The sequence below is a fragment of the Perognathus longimembris genome, unplaced genomic scaffold (assembly GCF_023159225.1).
Source record: "Perognathus longimembris pacificus isolate PPM17 unplaced genomic scaffold, ASM2315922v1 HiC_scaffold_5398, whole genome shotgun sequence".
NCBI classification, from domain to species: domain Eukaryota; kingdom Metazoa; phylum Chordata; class Mammalia; order Rodentia; family Heteromyidae; genus Perognathus; species Perognathus longimembris.
In genome coordinates, this window is record NW_025960820.1 from 224,633 (window position 1) to 243,522 (window position 18,890).

An 18,890-nucleotide genomic window follows, 5' to 3' on the forward strand; every position below is an offset into this window, starting at 1 on the left:
AGGGCGCGAGGTGGGGGAGGACACAGGGGCAGGGGAGGACGCGGGGGTGGGGGAGGGTTCAGGGTGGGAGAGGACGCGGGGTGGGGGAGGGCACCGGGGTGGGGGAGGGCACACCGGGGTGGGAGAGGGCACAGGGGTGGGGGAGGGCACGGGGGGCGGGGGGGAGGGCGCAGGGTGGAGAGGACGTGGGGGTGGGGAGGGTGCGAGGTGGGGGAGGACACGGGGGGTGGGGGAGGGCACGGGGGCGGGGGAGGGCGCAGGGTGGGAGAGGACGCGGGGGTGGGGGAGGGTGCGAGGTGGGGGAGGACCACGGGGGTGGGGGAGGGCACGGGGGCAGGGGAGGGCGTGGGGTGGGAGAGGACGCGGGGGTGGGGGAGGGTGCGGGGTGGGGGGAGGACGCGGGGGCGGGGGAGGGCGCGGGGTGGGAGAGGACGCGGGGGGTGGGGGAGGGTGCGAGGTGGGGGAGGACGCGGGGGCGGGGGAGGGCGCGGGGTGGGAGAGGACGCGGGGGTGGGGGAGGGCACCGGGGTGGGGCCGCCCGCGGGGAGCTTTATGAGCGTTACATTTTAGCAGGATCCGCGGAGTCCCGTGCTGGGCAGCGCCTTTGGTGGGTGCCGTTCCTCTGTGCCTCCTCCAGGGCCTGCTCAGCGATGCACAGCACGGAGGCCGGGCGGCCCGCACGGAGCCAACGGGGCCAGGCCAGCCGTCCTTCCGCCAGTGAACACGCACCCTCCCTCCCTCCCCCCCCCCCCCCCCAGCCGGGGAGACCGGTTCTGCTTTGATCGGAGGCCCGGATCCTCCATCCGCTCCTGCCCGGCTCTCCCCCAATCTAGGTCCCTCCCAAATGAGGTCAGAGTCGGCGGCAGCCTCTCTCCTAGGCCTGCGGGCGTTTGGTACGGAGCCCGCGCAGCCCCGTTGGCCCGATTCGCCCGCCTCCGCGCTCCCCTCGGGGGGCACCCCGTCGTGGCTTCCTTCACGCCATCAAAGTAGGTCACGCCTTGGAGGGGGTTACAGCTCTCTCCTGCCGCGTTCATGGCTCTGCGTCGGCCCCCCGGCCCTTGAACACCAGCATGCTCCGGAATGGCCTGAATCTGCTCTTAAAGGCGGAGGTGGGCAGAGTCTCCGCGCAGCCGCAGGTGACGGTTCGCGCCCCCCCGGGCCCCAGAGAGGAAGAGGATGCGAGGTAACAGGGAGACGTCAACCCTAGAGCTGCTTGCTCACTCGTTTCCCGTGTGTTTGTCCGCCGGGATGACCTCACGGTCTAAGGGGTCGGACTCGAGGTGCGCGTTTTTGTGTGAACACGTTCGCATCTATTTTAAAGTGGTTCATTGCTCGCTCCATTCTCAAGCCCTCTGGCCCACAGTGACTTCACCTCCAGGTTTTTGCCTGACCAAGGTGCTCACAGCCTTGTGCTTGTGTGAAAAACGACAGGGTCCATTTTCCACAGAGACGGGCGGGCGAGGAGGCCGCCGGGAGGAGGTCTGCGTGGAGCGGAGCCCCCGTGGGCGGTGCGGTGGCTTTCTGCCTGACCTCGTCTCCCTGCCCCGTGTCCCGGTCTGCGAGGTGGAGGAGTCGTGCTGAGCCATTTCGGTGACGCTGAGGTGCTGGGGCTGAACGACCATCACAGCCGCCCTGGTGCCTTTGCGCAGACATCTTCCTCCCTCGCCAACACGTTGAACCGGCGGTCTGCCAACCCACGGCGCCTGTGAACAGCACCGCCATTTCCACGGCGCTCTGTCCTGATTCACGATTCTGCCACACTCCTTCACGCATCGCAGCCCGTAATCGCACGCAGCAGAGAAAGACAGTGCCAGCGCTCTTACGGATTAGGAAACTGAGGCACGGGGAGAGGGGTCCTTCATCCCGCCAGGCTAAGATCCAGCTCTCCAGCATTGGAAAATCCAGTATCTATCCTCCGCCCTTTCTCTGCCCTGGGAGGGGGCACACTGACAGGGCGGGTGGGTCCGCTGAGGGGGAGGGAGCCAGGCGTGCACGCCTCCTACCCTGGAGGGCTGAGCGTGCCCCTTGGTCTCCTGTGGGTCCCGTCCTTTGCAGCATAGTGTGTCCTGCCATCGGGAGCTGCCCGCGTTCCAGGGAGAGACACCTGGTTGCCTCGGTTGTGCCGAGGCTCTAATTAAAGTACTCACTCTGCCGGGATGCGGCTCCGGAGGCCATCAGAGTGACGGCGGCCTGGACAGCCCGCTAGCATCTCTGCCCCCTGGGTCGAGCTCAGCTGCTGCACAGGGAAAGGACTCGCCTCTGTCACACGGTGCGCGTGTCTTCTGTGGCGGTTTCTGCTGCTGACCCCCCTGGGGACAAGGTAGCAAGCCATGCCCACCTCCCAAGAGCCCCGCCTCAGACGTGGAGTCCCCGGTGACCCGTCTCAGCCTCCGTCCCCCCGAGTGCCGCGTCGCGCCCCGCAGCCTCCGGAGACGGCCTCGAGCCGCTCCTCACCCCGCCACGCCGGGTGCCCTCCCTGCGGGCCCTGCCTCTGGGGCCGTGGCGCGTCTGACCCGAGCTGTGGAGAGGTGAATTCCGGCGGCGGCCCGGGGGGCTGGCTCTGAGGGTTCCGCTCTCACGTCCCCACTTTCATAGCAGGTGGAGTGAGTGGAGGCAGAGACTTGGACCCCGGCCAGGGGGGCCCTGCCTCCTCATTAACAAAACCTCGGTGAGAAAGCCTGGAAACTGCTTCCCAGCATCCTCCTACCAGCAAGGGCTCTGTGGACGGGGAGGGGGCCGGGCACCGGGCCGAGACTTCATCAGCTCAGGGTGGGGATGGGACTTCTCCACCTCCGTCGCCTCTAGCCCTGCCAGGTCACTCGTGAGCTGCTCAGTTCTCAAATGGGAACAGGGACGGCCATGCCTGACTCTTGTCTGATGACCTTCTGCTTGCTGTTGTAACTCGTACGCGTCGACACTCCAGCCGGAGCCGGTGACGGGCTCTCACGTCCTCCAGGGCTCCTAGTTTTCTAACCTGGCCTAATGGGGGCTCGGGTCACCACCCTGGCCGTGGGAGAGGCCCTGAGAGTCCGGGTCGTCAGAGCGCTTTGCCCCGCTCAGAGCTCTGATGGCTTCTAGAACTCTCCAGTGGCTCCAGCCACTTCTACCAGTGTCACTTCCAGAACTAGATCCAAGGAAAGATTTACCCACTGCGTGAGTGGCGTCATGCACGGAGCGGTGGGTAGAAAGGGCACCTCAACCACGTAAATGAACTCGTCGAGGGGACGGTCAGCCGTCCTGGGGCTCGCCCTCGCTGGGAGCACAGAACAGGCGGACTCCGAGTGCGAGGTGGCGGGGTTCCTCGTCTGCGTGTGGTCGGGGGCGGAGCTCTGCCCCAGGTGTCACCCACACAGCGAGGGGGCCGAGGGGAGCCCCCCCCACCGCTGGCCCTCACACGGAACGGGGGGTCAAAGCTGCTCGGAGTCCTCCTCGCAGCGTGTCCCCGCGCGCTGCGCCCGGTCCCCGGAGGCACCGCCAGGAGGGGCGGGGCACGAGGGCAGGCGCTCCGGGCTGTGACGAGGTGGCATGTTTGTCTTCTGTCTCCCCTATCAGCATCCAGGAGCGGAATATTTCCGAGAGGAAATAAAAGCGGCAGAACGTCTCTTCAGAGATGGGGCTCGGTGCCTGGGGGATTTTCTGGGGAGCGCGCAGTCACTCAGGGTGACAGCTGTTATCAAGCCGGCTCGAGATGGCATCTTCCCTGAAAATTATTGGAAAAATAATTAGAAATCCTGAGTCTGGGCTGGAGCCACAGGCCTGCGAGGGCCCGTGTCCGGTGAAGTCACTGACCGCGACCCCCCCCCCTGCCCCTCCACCCCCCCCCACCCCCGAGGACAGGCTTCTAGCTTCTTAAGACCCCCCGGCACCCTGTTGAAGAGCGGGGGACAGAGCACTGCGGCAGGCAGCCCTGGTGTGGAGAGGAGAGAGACAAGGGAGAGGAGGGGCGCACAGCCAGGCCCAGGCGGCCCTGGCCTGCAGGGGGGGGGGGGGGCTCGTGAGCTCAAGCTGCCCGGGTCCTGCATCCAGCCGGCAGCTGCCCAATGGGATCAACACCGCCGTGACCACAGCCGGGAACCCTGTGTGAGCAGACAGGGCCCAGCAGCTCCTGCCTTGCCCACCCCGGCATGAGGCAGGGGACGAGCAGCGGGGCTTCCGGAAACCTCCGGCCCGGCAGCTCCTGCCTTGCCACCCCGGCATGAGGCAGGGGACGAGCAGCGGGGCTTCCGGAAACCTCGTGGGGAGGCGTGGGCCGTGCTGTCGTGGGAGGCGTGGGCCGTGCTGTCATGAGAAGAGCTGTGTTTTGGGGGGTTTTATTGCCTCTCCTTCTTTCATTCTCCGTCCAGCCTGTGAATACATCAGAGCCATTTTTCTATTTTTTTTCCCCATCTTTCTATTTTGAACCAAGGTCACCTTGAGGGGAAGTTCACCTGGAGCTGCCCTGATTTCCGAGGGCGGCGTGGGAGGCTGCATCTGCATTTCTCTCCACTCAGGTATTTCGAGCACCTCCGCTCTGGAGTGGCTGGCCTCCCCCTGTGCAAATTGCCTGGTTCTGGGCTCCATTTCTCCGCGCCGGCACTCGGCCTGCAGGTGGAGGGGCGCGCGGTGGTCCCCGGGCGGGGCCCCTGCTCTTCATCCTCAGGAGCAGCGGGATGGGTGTGGGCTGCGGCCCCCTGCCAGCCCAGGTCTGCTCTGCGGATGTCCCAGCCCCGGGCAGGGCCCCAGGAGGGGAAGGGAGTGGCCGCCTGGGCCCCTTTGGGGGGCTAGGCAGGAGGAGCACGGTGCCCAGACAGACAGGGACAGCCTTTCTTCTTGACAGAAGTGCCCGAGGCAGCTTTGTAGCTGACTTCAGAGGCTGGCCAGCCCACAAGCAGGGCAGACCTCCACCTCAATGCTGTCATCCTGGAGGCTTGGCAGACGCCATCTGCCTCCCTTCCCGAGGAGCCGTCCCGGTGCCCTCGGCCAGCGCAGCGTGTCCCAGAGGGTCCCCTGGCCTGAGGGGACTGCCGGCCTCCCTCCCGGAGGCAGGACCACCTTCCCAGCCAGCGGTGGCCTTCGGAGACGCGCAGTGCTGCACTGAGACCCTGACTGAGAACAAGGACTATTAATTACTGTGGCACGCTCTCCTACGGGCTGTTAACTGATCTGAGCTTTATTTTTTGTTTCTTTGATTTTTTTTTAAAAGGCAAGCATTAGCTGTACTGCTCAGGGGAGCGTTCAGTACCTGCATAGCATGGGGTCCTTTAACAAGTGTGTGGGTGCGGACACAGCCCCAGTCCGCCTTTCCCGCACCCCGCCACCCTGCTCCTGCTTGTTTGGGCTCTTTGCACATTACTCTAGACACCCCAAGTTACCCTTTCTTACCAGTAGGTGTTAGTACCACATTTGACCCTGGAATGGCCTATGTTTTGCACACTAATGAAGTTGAAGCATCCATCCATCTTCCCATCCATACTCCTGTCAGTCCATCCATCCATCCATCCATCCACACCTCCACCCTTCCATCGACTCATCCATCCATCCATCCATCTATCCATCCATCCATCCATCCAGTCCCTCATCCATCTAGAAATTCATTTACACACCCATCCTCCTGCCCACATATTCATTTGCTCATTTTCCCGGCAACGTTGTACTGACAAGCCATTCCCAGACCCAGACCTGCGTCAGGCATTTGAAGAGCTCAAAGTTGAACAAGGGAAATCATGAAGCCTCTCAGACGCCTTGTTCTTGATCTGCAAAAAGGAATGCTTTGTCTGATGAGCTCTAACCCCACTTCCAGCCTGAACATTCTGTAGTACTTTCATCATCTTCATCAAAAGTGTCCACCAAAGACCCATAACACAGGAAGCTGCACTCTGTCCACACAGCCCTCCATGGACTGCAGGGAGGCTGAAATTAGAAACAAATGGTTATCTCTCACAGGCAGACAGATTAAAAATAAGGCATTAATCACAGGATTTTAAGAAATCACACTGACAGAGTCCTAACCCTCCTTCAGGAGCAACGCTATGGAATCTTAGGGTGCGTCCTCCTCCAACGATCTCTCGTTTCATCTTATTCCTCACGACATTTTCAGGAAGGTAATTTCATTACCTGTGATTTACAGATGGGAAACTAAAAAATGTGCCCCAGGGCTGGGGATATAGCCTAGTGGCAAGAGTGCCTGCCTCGGATACACGAGGCCCTAGGTTCGATTCCCCAGCACCACATATACAGAAAACGGCCAGAAGCGGTGCTGCGGCTCAAGTGGCAGAGTGCTAGCCTTGAGCGGGAAGAAGCCAGGGACAGTGCTCAGGCCCTGAGTCCAAGGCCCAGGACTGGCCAAAAAAAAAAAAAAAAAAAAAAAAAAAAAAAAAAAAAATGTGCCCCAAACAGGCCTGAATTAGCTGTTGGGGATATGATGGACAGCAGCCATGAGCCTCAAGGCAGCCTTAGGCACTGGGCAGCAGTAGTGAACCCTCCAGCCCACAGTGTTGGGCCTGAACTCCCAGCTCCTCCAGCGCAAGGCTCCGCCCTCTAGCTCCTCCAATGCCACGGCCACGCCCCCAGCTCCTCCAATGCCACGGCCACGCCCCCAGCTCCTCCAATGCCACGGCCACGCCCCCAGCTCCTCCAATGCCATGGCCCCGCCCCCAGCTCCTCCAATGCCACGGCCACACCCCCAGCTCCTCTAATGCCATGGCCCCGCCCTCCAGCTCCTCCAATGCCATGGCCACACCCCCAGCTCCTCCAATGCATGGCCACGCCCTACAGCTCCTCCAATGCCATGGCCACACCTCCAATGCCATGGCCACACCCCCAGCCCCTCCAATGCCATGGCCACACCCTACAGCTCCTCCAATGCCATGGCCACACCCCCAGCTCCTCCAATGCCATGGCCCCGCCCTCCAGCTCCTCCAATGCCATGGCCCCACCCCCAGCTCCTCCAATGCCATGGCCCCCGCCCTCCAGCTCCTCCAATGCCATGGCCACGCCCTCCAGCTCCTCCAATGCCATGGCCCCACCCCCAGCTCCTCCAATGCCATGGCCCCCGCCCTCCAGCTCCTCCAATGCCATGGCCCCGCCCTCCAGCTCCTCCAATGCCATGGCCCCACCCCCCAGCTCCTCCAATGCCATGGCCCCCGCCCTCCAGCTCCTCCAGTGCCATGGCCACGCCCTCCAGCTCCTCCAGTGCCATGGCCCCGCCCTCGAGCTCCTGGCTTCACAGAATTGTCCTTTGAGGCTGGTGTTTTACATGGAATAAACAAATCTAGGATAACACTGCGTGGATGATTAGCTGTGAGGACAACTCCTCTAAGGCTGAGTTCTTATCTTCCTGAATTAACTATGGTTCTGAAGGTAGCACTCTAACCCTTTTCTGGCTGAAAAGGAGAGAAGTGGAATGCCATTACTTTATTAATTTACTTAACTATCCCATGAATGAACACATGAGATAATGTTCATCAGGAACCTTGGTGTGACATAAGAGATGGACACCACTGTCCAGTTCAAAGCCCTGTGAGCCGGAGGGCATTCCGCCTTCCGCAAAGAAGCCCCTCCCCATCCTGTGGGCCCCTTCTCTCCCCAAGCTCTGCCTAGCCCCTCCGGTGTCCATTTTACCACCTTTGTGTTGTGGGGGCCAGGGTGCACTTCCAGCCCTCGCCCCTGCCCTCAGCTCTTCCCAGCCTACTGGATATCAGGGTCCCTGAGCGTGAGGTTTACAAACTCACTACTGATTCACACACACACACACACACCTACCCAATATTTACACCCCACCTAAATACATACTACCTAACATCCACACGCACCACCTAAATACACACACCACCTAACACATGCACACCCCAGATATACACACCTAATACACACAAACTACCTAACACACACACAGCACCTACCACATGCACACACACACACACATATAGCACCTAACATACAGACTCACAGAGCAGGTGCTCAGTACTGTGTGCAGAATGGAAGATGGATCTCTATTGCTACATAAGCTAGTTGTCACCCAGCGGGAGGAAATCACTCTTTGGAGCAGGAGGAGCAGAGAAGGGGAAACTCTGGAGGTGACCGTGGCGGGGGAGCGGGGCAGGGACTGGGAAGGTGCACGAGGTAGAGATGGGAGCGGGGAGGGGGGGACCTGCCAAGACACGGAGACACGACGGAAGAGCAGTCCATGCCGTGGAATCTTGCTTCATGGCAAAATGCAATTTTAAAAGATAAACGCACGGGCTGAGATGAGGCAGGCAGAGCCGCCGGCTCCGGTTACGTAGGAGAGGTGAGCTTTCACTCCCTGTCAGGTACGCGGGACCCCCACGGCTGCTCACCCCTTCCCGGAGCACCTCACCCCTCCCTCCCTCCCTCCCAGCTGTCCTCCATCACACAGACCCATGTGCACACGCATGTGCACACCTACGTGTCCCTGAGCATGTGCACATGCCCACGTGTGCACATGTGTGCGCGCTCCCCGCCTCTGCCTGGGCGGCCCCCCTCCCCGTGCTGCCCCACTGCCCCGCTCTGCCCTCGCGCGGGGAGGAAGATGGAGCCCCGCCGACTGCTCGGCCCCAGCCCCAGCTCCAGGCCCGGCCGCGCTGAGCGTCTTTGTGTGGGGTTGCCAGCTCGGCTCTGCTGCCTTGGGAGGAGCGCGTTCTTAACCTTTATTGTTTTTTAATGCCGTACTTCATCCCGGGCTTCAGGCTGCGACCCCAGGCTGACCTCGGAGCACCGGCAGCAGGGCGGCCCGCCGCCGTGTGTCACCCCACGCAGCCCGCCGGGGTGCTGAAATCACAGCGGGTGGGAGGGAGCTCGTCTCCCAGTCCTTGAGCTCGGCCCCGCGTGCGATCGGCCCGCGCGGGAAAGGCGGCCTCTGCCCGCCCCGGCCCCCCGCGGCCGCGCTCGCAGCGTTTGCGGGACCAGAGAGAGCGTGCCCGGAGCCACGCCGATGAGAAGATCACGGTGTGCTAGCATCGCCGCCCCGCCCGAGGCCAGCGTGGCGCACCGCGGGACGGGCACAGGACAGAAGGGCTTCCTCGGCTGCCATGTTGAGCGCCCTGTGGAGAGTCAGGGCTCACCAGAGCACAGCCCCGGGAGAAGGCCATGTCCGGCGTCTTCCCAGAGCCGTGTCCAGCCTCCCCTTTCCCGGCCCACAGGAGACCCCGTCTTGGCCCCTCAGGAACTGATTTACCCCCACGTCAGAGTCCTTGGCCGCCTGCCCAGAAAGAGTCCTGATGAAAGGTCCTGAACGAGCCCCACGCTTGGGGAAGGAAGGGCGGTCTGGAGGACGGGGCTGGCCCCGCCCGTGCTTCCACACCCCCAAAGCCTGTGTGGCCCTTCTCCTCCCCCAGCCTCTGTGACCCGAGAACCACGTTTGCCAGGACTGATGGGGCCCGTTTCAGAGCTAAGGGAAAGGCCCCGGAGAAGGTGCGACGTACACCAGCCTCCACACCCCATGGGGTCTCTCCCCGGTGCCCCCCCAAACACCCGCCACCCCTGACAGGGAGCCCTGGGCACCCCAACACGTCCTTGCGGGACCGAGCTTCCCCTTCTTCAAGCGTGCAGAGGGGCTGGGAATATGGCCTAGTGGCCAGAGTGCCTGCCTCGTATAAATGAGGCCCTGGGTTCGATTCCCCAGCACCACATATATGGAAAACGGCCAGAAGGGGCGCTGTGGCTCAAGTGGCAGAGTGCTAGCCATTGAGCGGGAAGAAGCCAAGAACGGTGCTCAGGCCCTGAGTTCAAGGCCCAGGACTGGCCAAAAAAAAAAAAAAGGAGTGCAGAGAGCTGGGGTGGCACGGACAGGTTGACACTGGCACAAGCAGTAGCCACACACGTCTGCTCTCAGCCACAATTCTGCGCTCCCTGGATGAGTGGGGCAGGCGCGGCGGGCCGGCTGCTCGGGATGGAGCCGGGGCCCGTCCCAGGGGCCACGGGAAGGGGCCTGCTCAGCCCCCACGTCCCAAACGCCAGCAGAGCTCCGTGTCCAGCCCCAGCCTGCTCCACAGCTCCCCACACAAAGGCCGTCTCGGCCATGCTTGAGGCTTTTCCAAGGCAGAGTCTCCGAGGAGGGCGGAGCCGGGTGTGCGCAGGCTCGGAGCTCCTCCCTCCTCACCCCGTGCTCGGAGCTCCTCCCTCCCGAGGGGCCGCCGGTCCCCCGTGCTCAGAGCTCCTCCCTCGCCGAACAAACAGCCGGTCCCCGTGCTCAGAGCTCCTCCCTCCCGAGGGGCCGCCGGTCCCCCCGTGCTCGGAGCTCCTCCCTCCTGAACAACAGCCGTCCCCGTGCTCAGAGCTCCTCCCTCCTCACCCCGTGCTCGGAGCTCCTCCCTCCTCACCCCCGTGCTCGGAGCTCCCTCCCTCCCGAGGGGGCCGCCGGTCCCCGTGCTCAGAGCTCCTCCCTCCTCACCCCGTGCTCGGAGCTCCTCCCTCCTGAACAACAGCCGTCCCCGTGCTCAGAGCTCCTCCCTCCTGAACAACAGCCGGTCCCCCGTGCTCGGAGCTCCTCCCTCCTGAACAACAGCCGGTCCCCCGTGCTCAGAGCTCCTCCCTCCTCACCCGTGCTCGGAGCTCCTCCCTCCCGAGGGGCCGCTGGTCCCCAGTCCGGTGCTGCACGCAGCGCGGGGCCCGCGGTCCTCGGACGTCGGCTTGCCCCCGGCCTCCCCCTCGCTCGGGACCCTGCTCTGCCCTCGGAGCTCCAGTGGGGGACTGCGGTGGCCTCCGTGTGCTCGGCCCGCCTTCCTTGCTCTGCCTCGGAGCTCCAGTGGGAACTGCGGTGGCTTCCGTGTGCTCGGGCCCGCCCTTCCTGCCCCTCCGTGATGGCTTCCCACCCCAGGGTCTCCCGTCCGTGATGGCTTCCCACCCCAGGTCTCCCTTTGAGAGCTTGTTAGTGTTCAGTTTGCGTTTGCAATTTTTCTTCTGGGTCAGAACCGTACGCTGATGAAGAACGGAGTGACCAGCTTTACACAGTACAGCCCTCTAGGATTGAAGCCCTGGGGGCGCGAGGATGGCGCCCAGGCCGCACACCCGCCTCCGCATGGGCTTTCAACGATCGCCTTGTTCTTGGGTGGTTGGTTTCCTCCTTGGCCCCTGTCTGCTAAGTGTGGACAGTGGCTGAGGGCACGCCTAGGCGTCGGGGCGTTACTCCTGCTCAGTCCTTCTCGATGCCTCCGCAGAGGAGGAGCGAGGGTTCCGCGACACGAGCGACCTTCAGTGGCCTTCTTCCCCCCCGCAGTGTCTCCTCTGTGTCTGCGTCCCGCGGCCTGGCGTGGAGCGTGTCCTCGGCTCGCCGTGAAGGCCTGGTCCTCTCCGCAGGCACGCGCGCTGGACACCCGTGGTCCTGGCACACGCTTGGGTCAAGGCTGGGACCCCCCCCACCTCCCGTGTATCCGCGTCCTCGTGCGCGTCACTTCCTGATTCGTGGGCGCTTCGTGGGAAGATCGCTCGCTCCGCTCCCGCGTGACGGTGACGAAGATAAAACCCAGACAGACGCACCTCTCAGCCACTGGTGCGGATCTGGTCGACGGAGGGCACAGCCTCGAGCCTTTCCTGCCGCTCTGGGCCTCTCCGGCCCCGGCCCCGAGGCCAGCAGGAGCGGGGCAGGAAGCCTCTCCCGGAGCTCCGGCGGAGACGCGCCGTCTCCTTCCACCGGAGGGGGGGACAGCCGCAGGGCGTGGGGTGCGTGGCACCGTGCGCCGCGTCTCGGGGGGGTTCGGATGCAGCGTGCCTGGGCACGCTTTGTCCACACCCGCCGTGCCCCTCCCTCACGAGGTTCCCAGCCTGGGTGTGTGGCACTCACAGGGGGGCACGGAGCCCCCCTTGCACGGCCGCCGGGAAGGCTTTCTTGCGGGCTCCCCGCCTCCCCGCCCTTGCGGGGACAGGCCGCGCGCCCCTCGGTTCCACGTGGCGGGAAGCGTGTGCTGCGGTGGGGGGCGCTGGCCGGCCCCCGGGGTCTGCCGCCGACCCCGCGTAGCCCTGGGGCCGAGGGCGGGGGGGGTCAGGGCTGCTTCCCTCGTCCCCTGCAAGGCAGGCGCGGGCAGGTGGCGGACGCGACTGCACACCTGGTCAGCACCGAGGAACGGTCCAGAAACAGGCGTTTAAACCTGCTGTGTTCTGGGTCCAAAGCTCATTTGAAACTACATGACAGAGTCAGGAGTCAGCGCCAAGACGGGGCCTGGCTGCTTCCCCAGGACACAGCTCAGGAGACGCGAGGAGCTGCCTCCGGCCTGGCTGTGTGGAGGCGACTTACCACGCTGTGTGGCACTGAACCCCCCCCCCCCCAGGCCCGGCGAGGAAGAGCCGACCCGGCCTGCACCCCTCAGCCCCGGGGCGCAGGGCCCAGGGGCACAGGGCTGCCCGGAGCAAGGTAAGAGGCCTCTCCAGGTGACACGGGCGGTCAGAAGCCACTAGGGTGACCTGAGAGAGAGAGGGAGGGAGGGAGGGAGGGAGGGAGGAGGGAGGGAGGGAGGGCGGGAGGGAGGGAGGGGAGGGAGGGAGGGAGGGAGGGAGGGAGGGAGAGAGGGGAGGAGAGGGGAGGGAGGGATGGAGGGACGAGAGGGGAGGGAAGGAAGGGAGGGAGGAGAGGGGAGAGAGGGAGGGGAGGGAGAGGAGGAGAGGGGAGAGAGGGGAGGGAAGAAAGGAGGGAGGGAGGGAGGGAGGGAGGGAGGGGAGGGAGGGGAGGGAGGGAGGGAGAGGAGGAGAGGGGAAAGAGGGAAGGAGGGGAGGGAAAGAAGGAAGGAGCAATATTTTTTGAGATCCTGAATGACTTGATTTTGTTTTTTGTTGTTTTAGGGGTAATGCACAGAGGGCTTACAGAAATAAATTTTGAGATTCTGAAGGAACTAAGGGCTAGCGGAACTGGTGGCCATGCTCCCCCGTGTAAGTGGCCACGTCAGGGACAAGGTGGCCAGTCCCCAGGCGCCCCGGCACAGATCTGCGTTGTGACCATTGCCCAGCCTGAGGTGGCAGACACACAGGGAATCCAGCCTGTACGGGGCACAGCGGGCGTCGGTCCCCGGCAGCGTCCAGGGGGTCACAGCGGCCGTGCGGGTCCCCGGGCAGCGTCCAGGGGGTCACAGCGGCCGTGCGGGTCCCCTGGCAGCGTCCAGGGGGTCACAGCGGCCGTCAGGGTCCCCGGGCAGCGTCCAGGGGTCACAGCGGCCGTGCGGGTCCCCGGGCAGCGTCCAGGGGGTCACAGCGGCCGTCAGGGTCCCCCGGGCAGCGTCCAGGGGGTCACAGCGGCCGTCAGGGTCCCCGGGCAGCGTCCAGGGGGTCACAGCGGCCGTCAGGGTCCCCGGGCAGCGTCCAGGGGGTCACAGCGGCCGTCAGGGTCCCCGGGCAGCGTCCAGGGGGGCACAGCGGCCGTCAGGGTCCCCGGGCAGCGTCCAGGGGGTCACAGCGGCCGTCAGGGTCCCCGGGCAGCGTCCAGGGGGTCACAGCGGCCGTGCGGGTCCCCGGGCAGCGTCCAGGGGGTCACAGCGGCCGTCAGGGTCCCCCCGGGCAGCGTCCAGGGGGTCACAGCGGCCGTCAGGGTCCCCGGGCAGCGTCCAGGGGGGCACAGCGGCCCGTGCGGGTCCCCGGGCAGCGTCCAGGGGGTCACAGCGGCCGTCAGGGTCCCCGGGCAGCGTCCAGGGGGTCACAGCGGCCGTGCGGGTCCCCGGGCAGCGTCCAGGGGGTCACAGCGGCCGTGCGGGTCCCCCGGGCAGCGTCCAGGGGGTCACAGCGGCCGTGCGGGTCCCCGGGCACTGTCCAGGGGGTCACAGCGGCCGTGCGGGTCCCCGGGCAGCGTCCAGGGGGTCACAGCGGCCGTGCGGGTCCCCGGGCACTGTCCAGGGGGTCACAGCGGCCGTGCGGGTCCCCGGGCAGCGTCCAGGGGGTCACAGAGGCCGTCAGGGTCCCCGGGCAGCGTCCAGGGGGGCACAGCGGCCGTGCGGGTCCCCGGGCAGCGTCCAGGGGGTCACAGCGGCCGTCAGGGTCCCCGGGCAGCGTCCAGGGGGGCAACAGCGGCCGTGCGGGCCCCCGGCAGGGTCCACGGGGGCACAGGAGCTGTGAATCCACCTCTGGGGGCCCGGTCCCCCACCTTCGAATCTGTGCCGTCAGGCCCCAAGCGCCTCAGCGGTTATGTTTTATTTCCCTCACCCGGGCCGCTAGCGCCGTCTGGATTCTGTCCCCTCTTCTCCAGGTTTGAGGGGTTTTTAATCGTAAGGCGGTGTTCACTTGGAAGTCGGTGGCCAGCTCTTGAGCGTGGGAGGCCCGTGGCCCCCGCGAGGGCCCGCGCTGTGGGTGTCGGGGGGGAAGCTGATCCGCGCACCCCCACCCGGAGCCCAGGCGCGCGGGGCAGGTGGGTGGAGCGGCCCTGCGGAGGAACTCCGCGCATCGCGTCTGGAGTTCCCTCCCCCCCCCCAGAGGCCGTCTGCTCAGGACGAGGCCGGGCACAACTGAATCCCAGCCCCCGTGGGGGATGGGAGCCACGCCACGCGTCCCCGCCCCTCCCACCCGACGGGGTGCAGCCGGAGAGCCGCCGGCTGCAGCAGGTGCGGGGCCCCTCCAGGGGGCCCCCACAGACAAGCAGGGTGTGGGCCGTCCAGGGGGCCGCGAAGCCGAGCGGCTTTGTTCCCACACTCGGGTGGACGTGGGTGAGAATCGCCCCCGGGGCCGACGCGGCCCTCCCTCTGCGGGTTCGGGACGGGGCGCCTCCTCGCGTCTCCCTCCAGCGCCCGCCTCGCCCCGTTGCGTCCGGACGAAGCGTAGGACGGCTGGCTCTGGGGAGCTGACATCCACGGTGGCTCCTGGTTCTCCTGCAGGCGAGGGGACGCGAGGGCCCCGGGAGGAAGAGCAGAGGGGGAGGGACGGGCAGGAGGGAGGCTGCCCTGCTCCTGTCCCGCTAGGAACAGCTCGGGACCAGAAAGTCAGGTCTGTGCCAGCCTGCCCTGCCCGCACCCTGGACTCCACGAGAAGGGCTGGGGCTGGCGGTCCTGAGTCTATCCCCTCCGTGACATCCGTAAAGATGGACCCCATGAGGGAAGAGCGACGAGTGCCCGCCCTGCCCCAGGGGGAGCAGTGACAGGAAGCTACACACCTGTGATGACGCTTCGTGCACGGAGCAGAAGCCCAGCTCCTTGTCTGACACTCGCCCAAGAGGTCAAGGTGGCCACTGCCCCAGCCCAGCCCGGGTGCCCACGAAGGTCAGCCCATGAAGGCCAGCCCAGGGTGCTCACGAAGGTCAGCCCACGAAGGCCAGCCCAGGTGTCCACGAAGGTCAGCCCAGGTGTCCACGAAGGTCAGCCCACGAAGGTCAGCCCAGGTGTCCACGAAGGTCAGCCCGGGTGTCCACGAAGGTCAGCCCGGGCGCCCACGAAGGCCAGCCCAGGTGCCCATGAAGGCCAGCCCAGGTGTCCACGAAGGTCAGCCCTGGTGCCCACGAAGGTCAGCCCAGGTGTCCACGAAGGTCAGCCCAGGTGCTCACGAAGGTCAGCCCGGGTGCCCACGAAGGCCAGCCCAGGTGTCCACGAAGGTCAGCCAGGTGCCCACGAAGGTCAGCCCAGGTGCCCACGAAGGTCAGCCCAGGTGTCCACGAAGGTCAGCCCAGGTGTCCACGAAGGTCAGCCCGGGTGCCCACAAAGGTCAGCCCGGGTGTCCACGAAGGTCAGCCCAGGTGCCCATGAAGGCCAGCCCAGGTGTCCACGAAGGTCAGCCCAGGTGCTCACGAAGGTCAGCCCAGGTGCCCACGAAGGTCAGCCAGGTGCCCACGAAGGTCAGCCCAGGTGCGCCCAGGTGCCCACGAAGGTCAGCCCAGGTGCCCACGAAGGTCAGCCCGGGCATCCAAGAAGGTCAGCCCAGGTGCCACGAAGGTCAGCCCAGGTGTCCACGAAGGTCAGCCCAGGTGTCCACGAAGGTCATCCCAGGTGTCCACGAAGGTCAGCCCGGGTGCCCACGAAGGTCAGCCCAGGAGCCCATGAAGGTCAGCCCAGGTGCCCACGAAGGTCAGCCCGGGCGTCCACGAAGGTCAGCCCGGGCGTCCACGAAGGTCAGCCCGGGTGTCCACGAAGGTCAGCCCGGGTGCCCATGAAGGTCAGCCAGGTGTCCACGAAGGTCATCCCAGGTGCCCACGAAGGTCAGCCCGGGTGCCCACGAAGGTCAGCCCAGGTGCCCACGAAGGTCAGCCCAGGTACCCACGAAGGTCAGCCCAGGTGTCACGAAGGTCAGCCCAGGTACCCACGAAGGTCAGCCTGGGTGCCCACGAAGGTCAGCCCAGGTGTCCACGAAGGTCAGCCCAGGTGTCCACGAAGGTCAGCCCGGGCGTCCACAAAAGTCAGCCCAGGTGCCCACGAAGGTCAGCCCAGGTGTCCACGAAGGTCAGCCCAGGTGTCCACGAAGGTCAGCCCGGGTGCCCACAAAGGTCAGCCCGGGTGTCCACGAAGGTCAGCCCAGGTGCCCATGAAGGCCAGCCCAGGTGTCCCACGAAGGTCAGCCCAGGTGCTCACGAAGGTCAGCCCAGGTGCCCACGAAGGTCAGCCCAGGTGTCCACGAAGGTCAGCCCCAGGTGCGCCCAGGTGCCCACGAAGGTCAGCCCAGGTGCGCCCAGGTGCCCACGAAGGTCAGCCCAGGTGCCCACGAAGGTCAGCCCGGGCATCCAAGAAGGTCAGCCCAGGTGCCACGAAGGTCAGCCCAGGTGTCCACGAAGGTCAGCCCAGTGTCCACGAAGGTCATCCCAGGTGTCCACGAAGGTCAGCCCGGGTGCCCACGAAGGTCAGCCCAGGAGCCCATGAAGGTCAGCCCAGGTGCCCACGAAGGTCAGCCCGGGCGTCCACGAAGGTCAGCCCGGGCGTCCACGAAGGTCAGCCCGGGTGTCCACGAAGGTCAGCCCGGGTGCCCATGAAGGTCAGCCCAGGTGTCCACGAAGGTCATCCCAGGTGACCCACGAAGGTCAGCCCGGGTGTCCACGAAGGTCAGCCCGGTGCCCATGAAGGTCAGCCCAGGTGTCCACGAAGGTCATCCCAGGTGCCCACGAAGGTCAGCCCAGGTACCCACGAAGGTCAGCCCAGGTGTCCACGAAGGTCAGCCCAGGTACCCACGAAGGTCAGCCTGGGTGCCCACGAAGGTCAGCCCAGGTGTCCACGAAGGTCAGCCCAGGTGTCCACGAAGGTCAGCCCGGCGTCCACAAAAGTCAGCCCAGGTGCCCACGAAGGTCAGCCCAGGTGTCCACGAAGGTCAGCCCCAGGTGTCCACGAAGGTCATCCCAGGTGTCCACGAAGGTCAGCCCAGGTGCCCACGAAGGTCAGCCCAGGTGTCCACGAAGGTCAGCCCGGGTGCCCACAAAGGTCAGCCCGGGTGTCCACGAAGGTCAGCCCAGGTGCCCACGAAGGTCAGCCCAGGTGCTCACGAAGGTCAGCCCAGGCGCTCATGAAGGTCAGCCCAGGCGCCCACGAAGGTCAGCCCAGGTGCCCACGAAGGTCAGCCCAGGCGCTCATGAAGGTCAGCCCAGGTGCCCACGAAGGTCAGCCCAGGTGCTCACGAAGGTCAGCCCAGGCGCTCATGAAGGTCAGCCCAGGCGCCCACGAAGGCCAGCCCAGGTGTCCACGAAGGTCAGCCCAGGTTCCCACGAAGGTCAGCCCGGGTGCTCAGGAAGGTCAGCCCAGGTGCCCACGAAGGTCAGCCCGGGCGCCCACGAAGGTCAGCCCAGGTGCCCACGAAGGTCAGCCCAGGCGCTCATGAAGGTCAGCCCCAGCTCTGCTCCTCCTCCTGAGGGCCAAGGTGCAGCCAATAGTCGTTCTGACTCAGCCCATGCCAGGCAGCCAGGGAACGGGGGGGGGCGCCCCTCCCTCGATGGGCACCGGAGGGGCACGAGCCCTCCTCGGCCACGGGGCGCGGGAGGCGGCACGTGACAAGCCCCCGAGCCCGGAGTGCAGAACACACGCGCGTGTTCACACGCACACCTCCACAGGACGGTCCGTGCTGTGGAAGAGGCCTGCGCGGAGGCAGCGCGAGGTCGCTGTGACCTTGGCGCTGCGTCAGCTGGAGCCCCCGCGGCCCCCTGGTGGTCGGGAAGGGAGCTGCGGCTGCCCACTCCCCGTCCACCAGCCGGGGACGCGGACAGCTTCGGGGATGACTGACCCCCCCCCCCCACAGGCTCCTTTGGGCTGGCTCCCCACGGTGGCCAGGTTAGAAGTGGAGACGGGCACTCGGGGCGCGCCCCGCCGTGAGCTGTTTGGACGCCATGGGGGTGGGCTTGCCCCCCGGCGTGTCAGCAGATTGGATCTTTAGATTCATCTTTCACTCTAAGCTAATTTAGCTTGTCACATAGTAGGCACTCGATGAAAGTTATAATAATCAGTACCGTGACTCCCACACATGTTAACGGTTCTACAGCTTGTTGTTTGTGCCTAATTAGGTTATTGGAAACCAAGGACTAACTTCTTCCAAGTTGTTTTTTTCTGCAGGAAACCCATACCCAGCTTTTCGCCAATGATGACAGGACTTTTTCTGTGAGGCAGGGGGAGAAAGTCCAAGTGCCACTGAAAGATGGGGTTGATTTGACTGTGGGCAGGGCTGGGCAGTTCTGCTGTTTTCTACTTCCTGACGGTCTTGAGAATAGGCTGTGTCCTCTTCCGCTACAGCCACAACCCATCCTCATGGCAGAACAAAGATGGAACACAGGCGGAGGTCCCTACCACCCCTGATCCTAACCCACAGCCCTGACTCAGCGTGAAGACGGCAGCCACCCTGTGTGCCACCTGCACCGAGACGCCACGGCCCGCGGGGCAGCCACCAGCCCTGAGGCCCGGGGGGCAGAGGCACAACTCCACAGGCTCCAAGACCCCAGGCAGTGCACCCGTGAGCTCCCCGCCCCGGGAGAGGAGACTGGCCAAGTCCCAGGCAGTGCACCTGTGAGCTTCCCCCCTCCCACCCCACAC

At 65.2% G+C, this 18,890-nt stretch overlaps 1 protein-coding gene across 1 annotated transcript; it reads left to right on the forward strand.

Moving 5' to 3' along the window:
- Positions 1 to 12,773: 12,773 nt before the first annotated feature.
- Positions 12,774 to 18,089, forward strand: LOC125345214 (collagen alpha-1(I) chain-like). Its single transcript, XM_048337432.1, has 4 exons — positions 12,774 to 14,094; positions 14,201 to 14,317; positions 14,541 to 14,889; positions 17,921 to 18,089. Exons 1-4 carry the CDS (start codon positions 12,774 to 12,776, stop codon positions 18,087 to 18,089), a joined length of 1,956 nt encoding a protein of 651 aa, XP_048193389.1.
- The last annotated feature ends 801 nt before the right edge of the window (positions 18,090 to 18,890 follow it).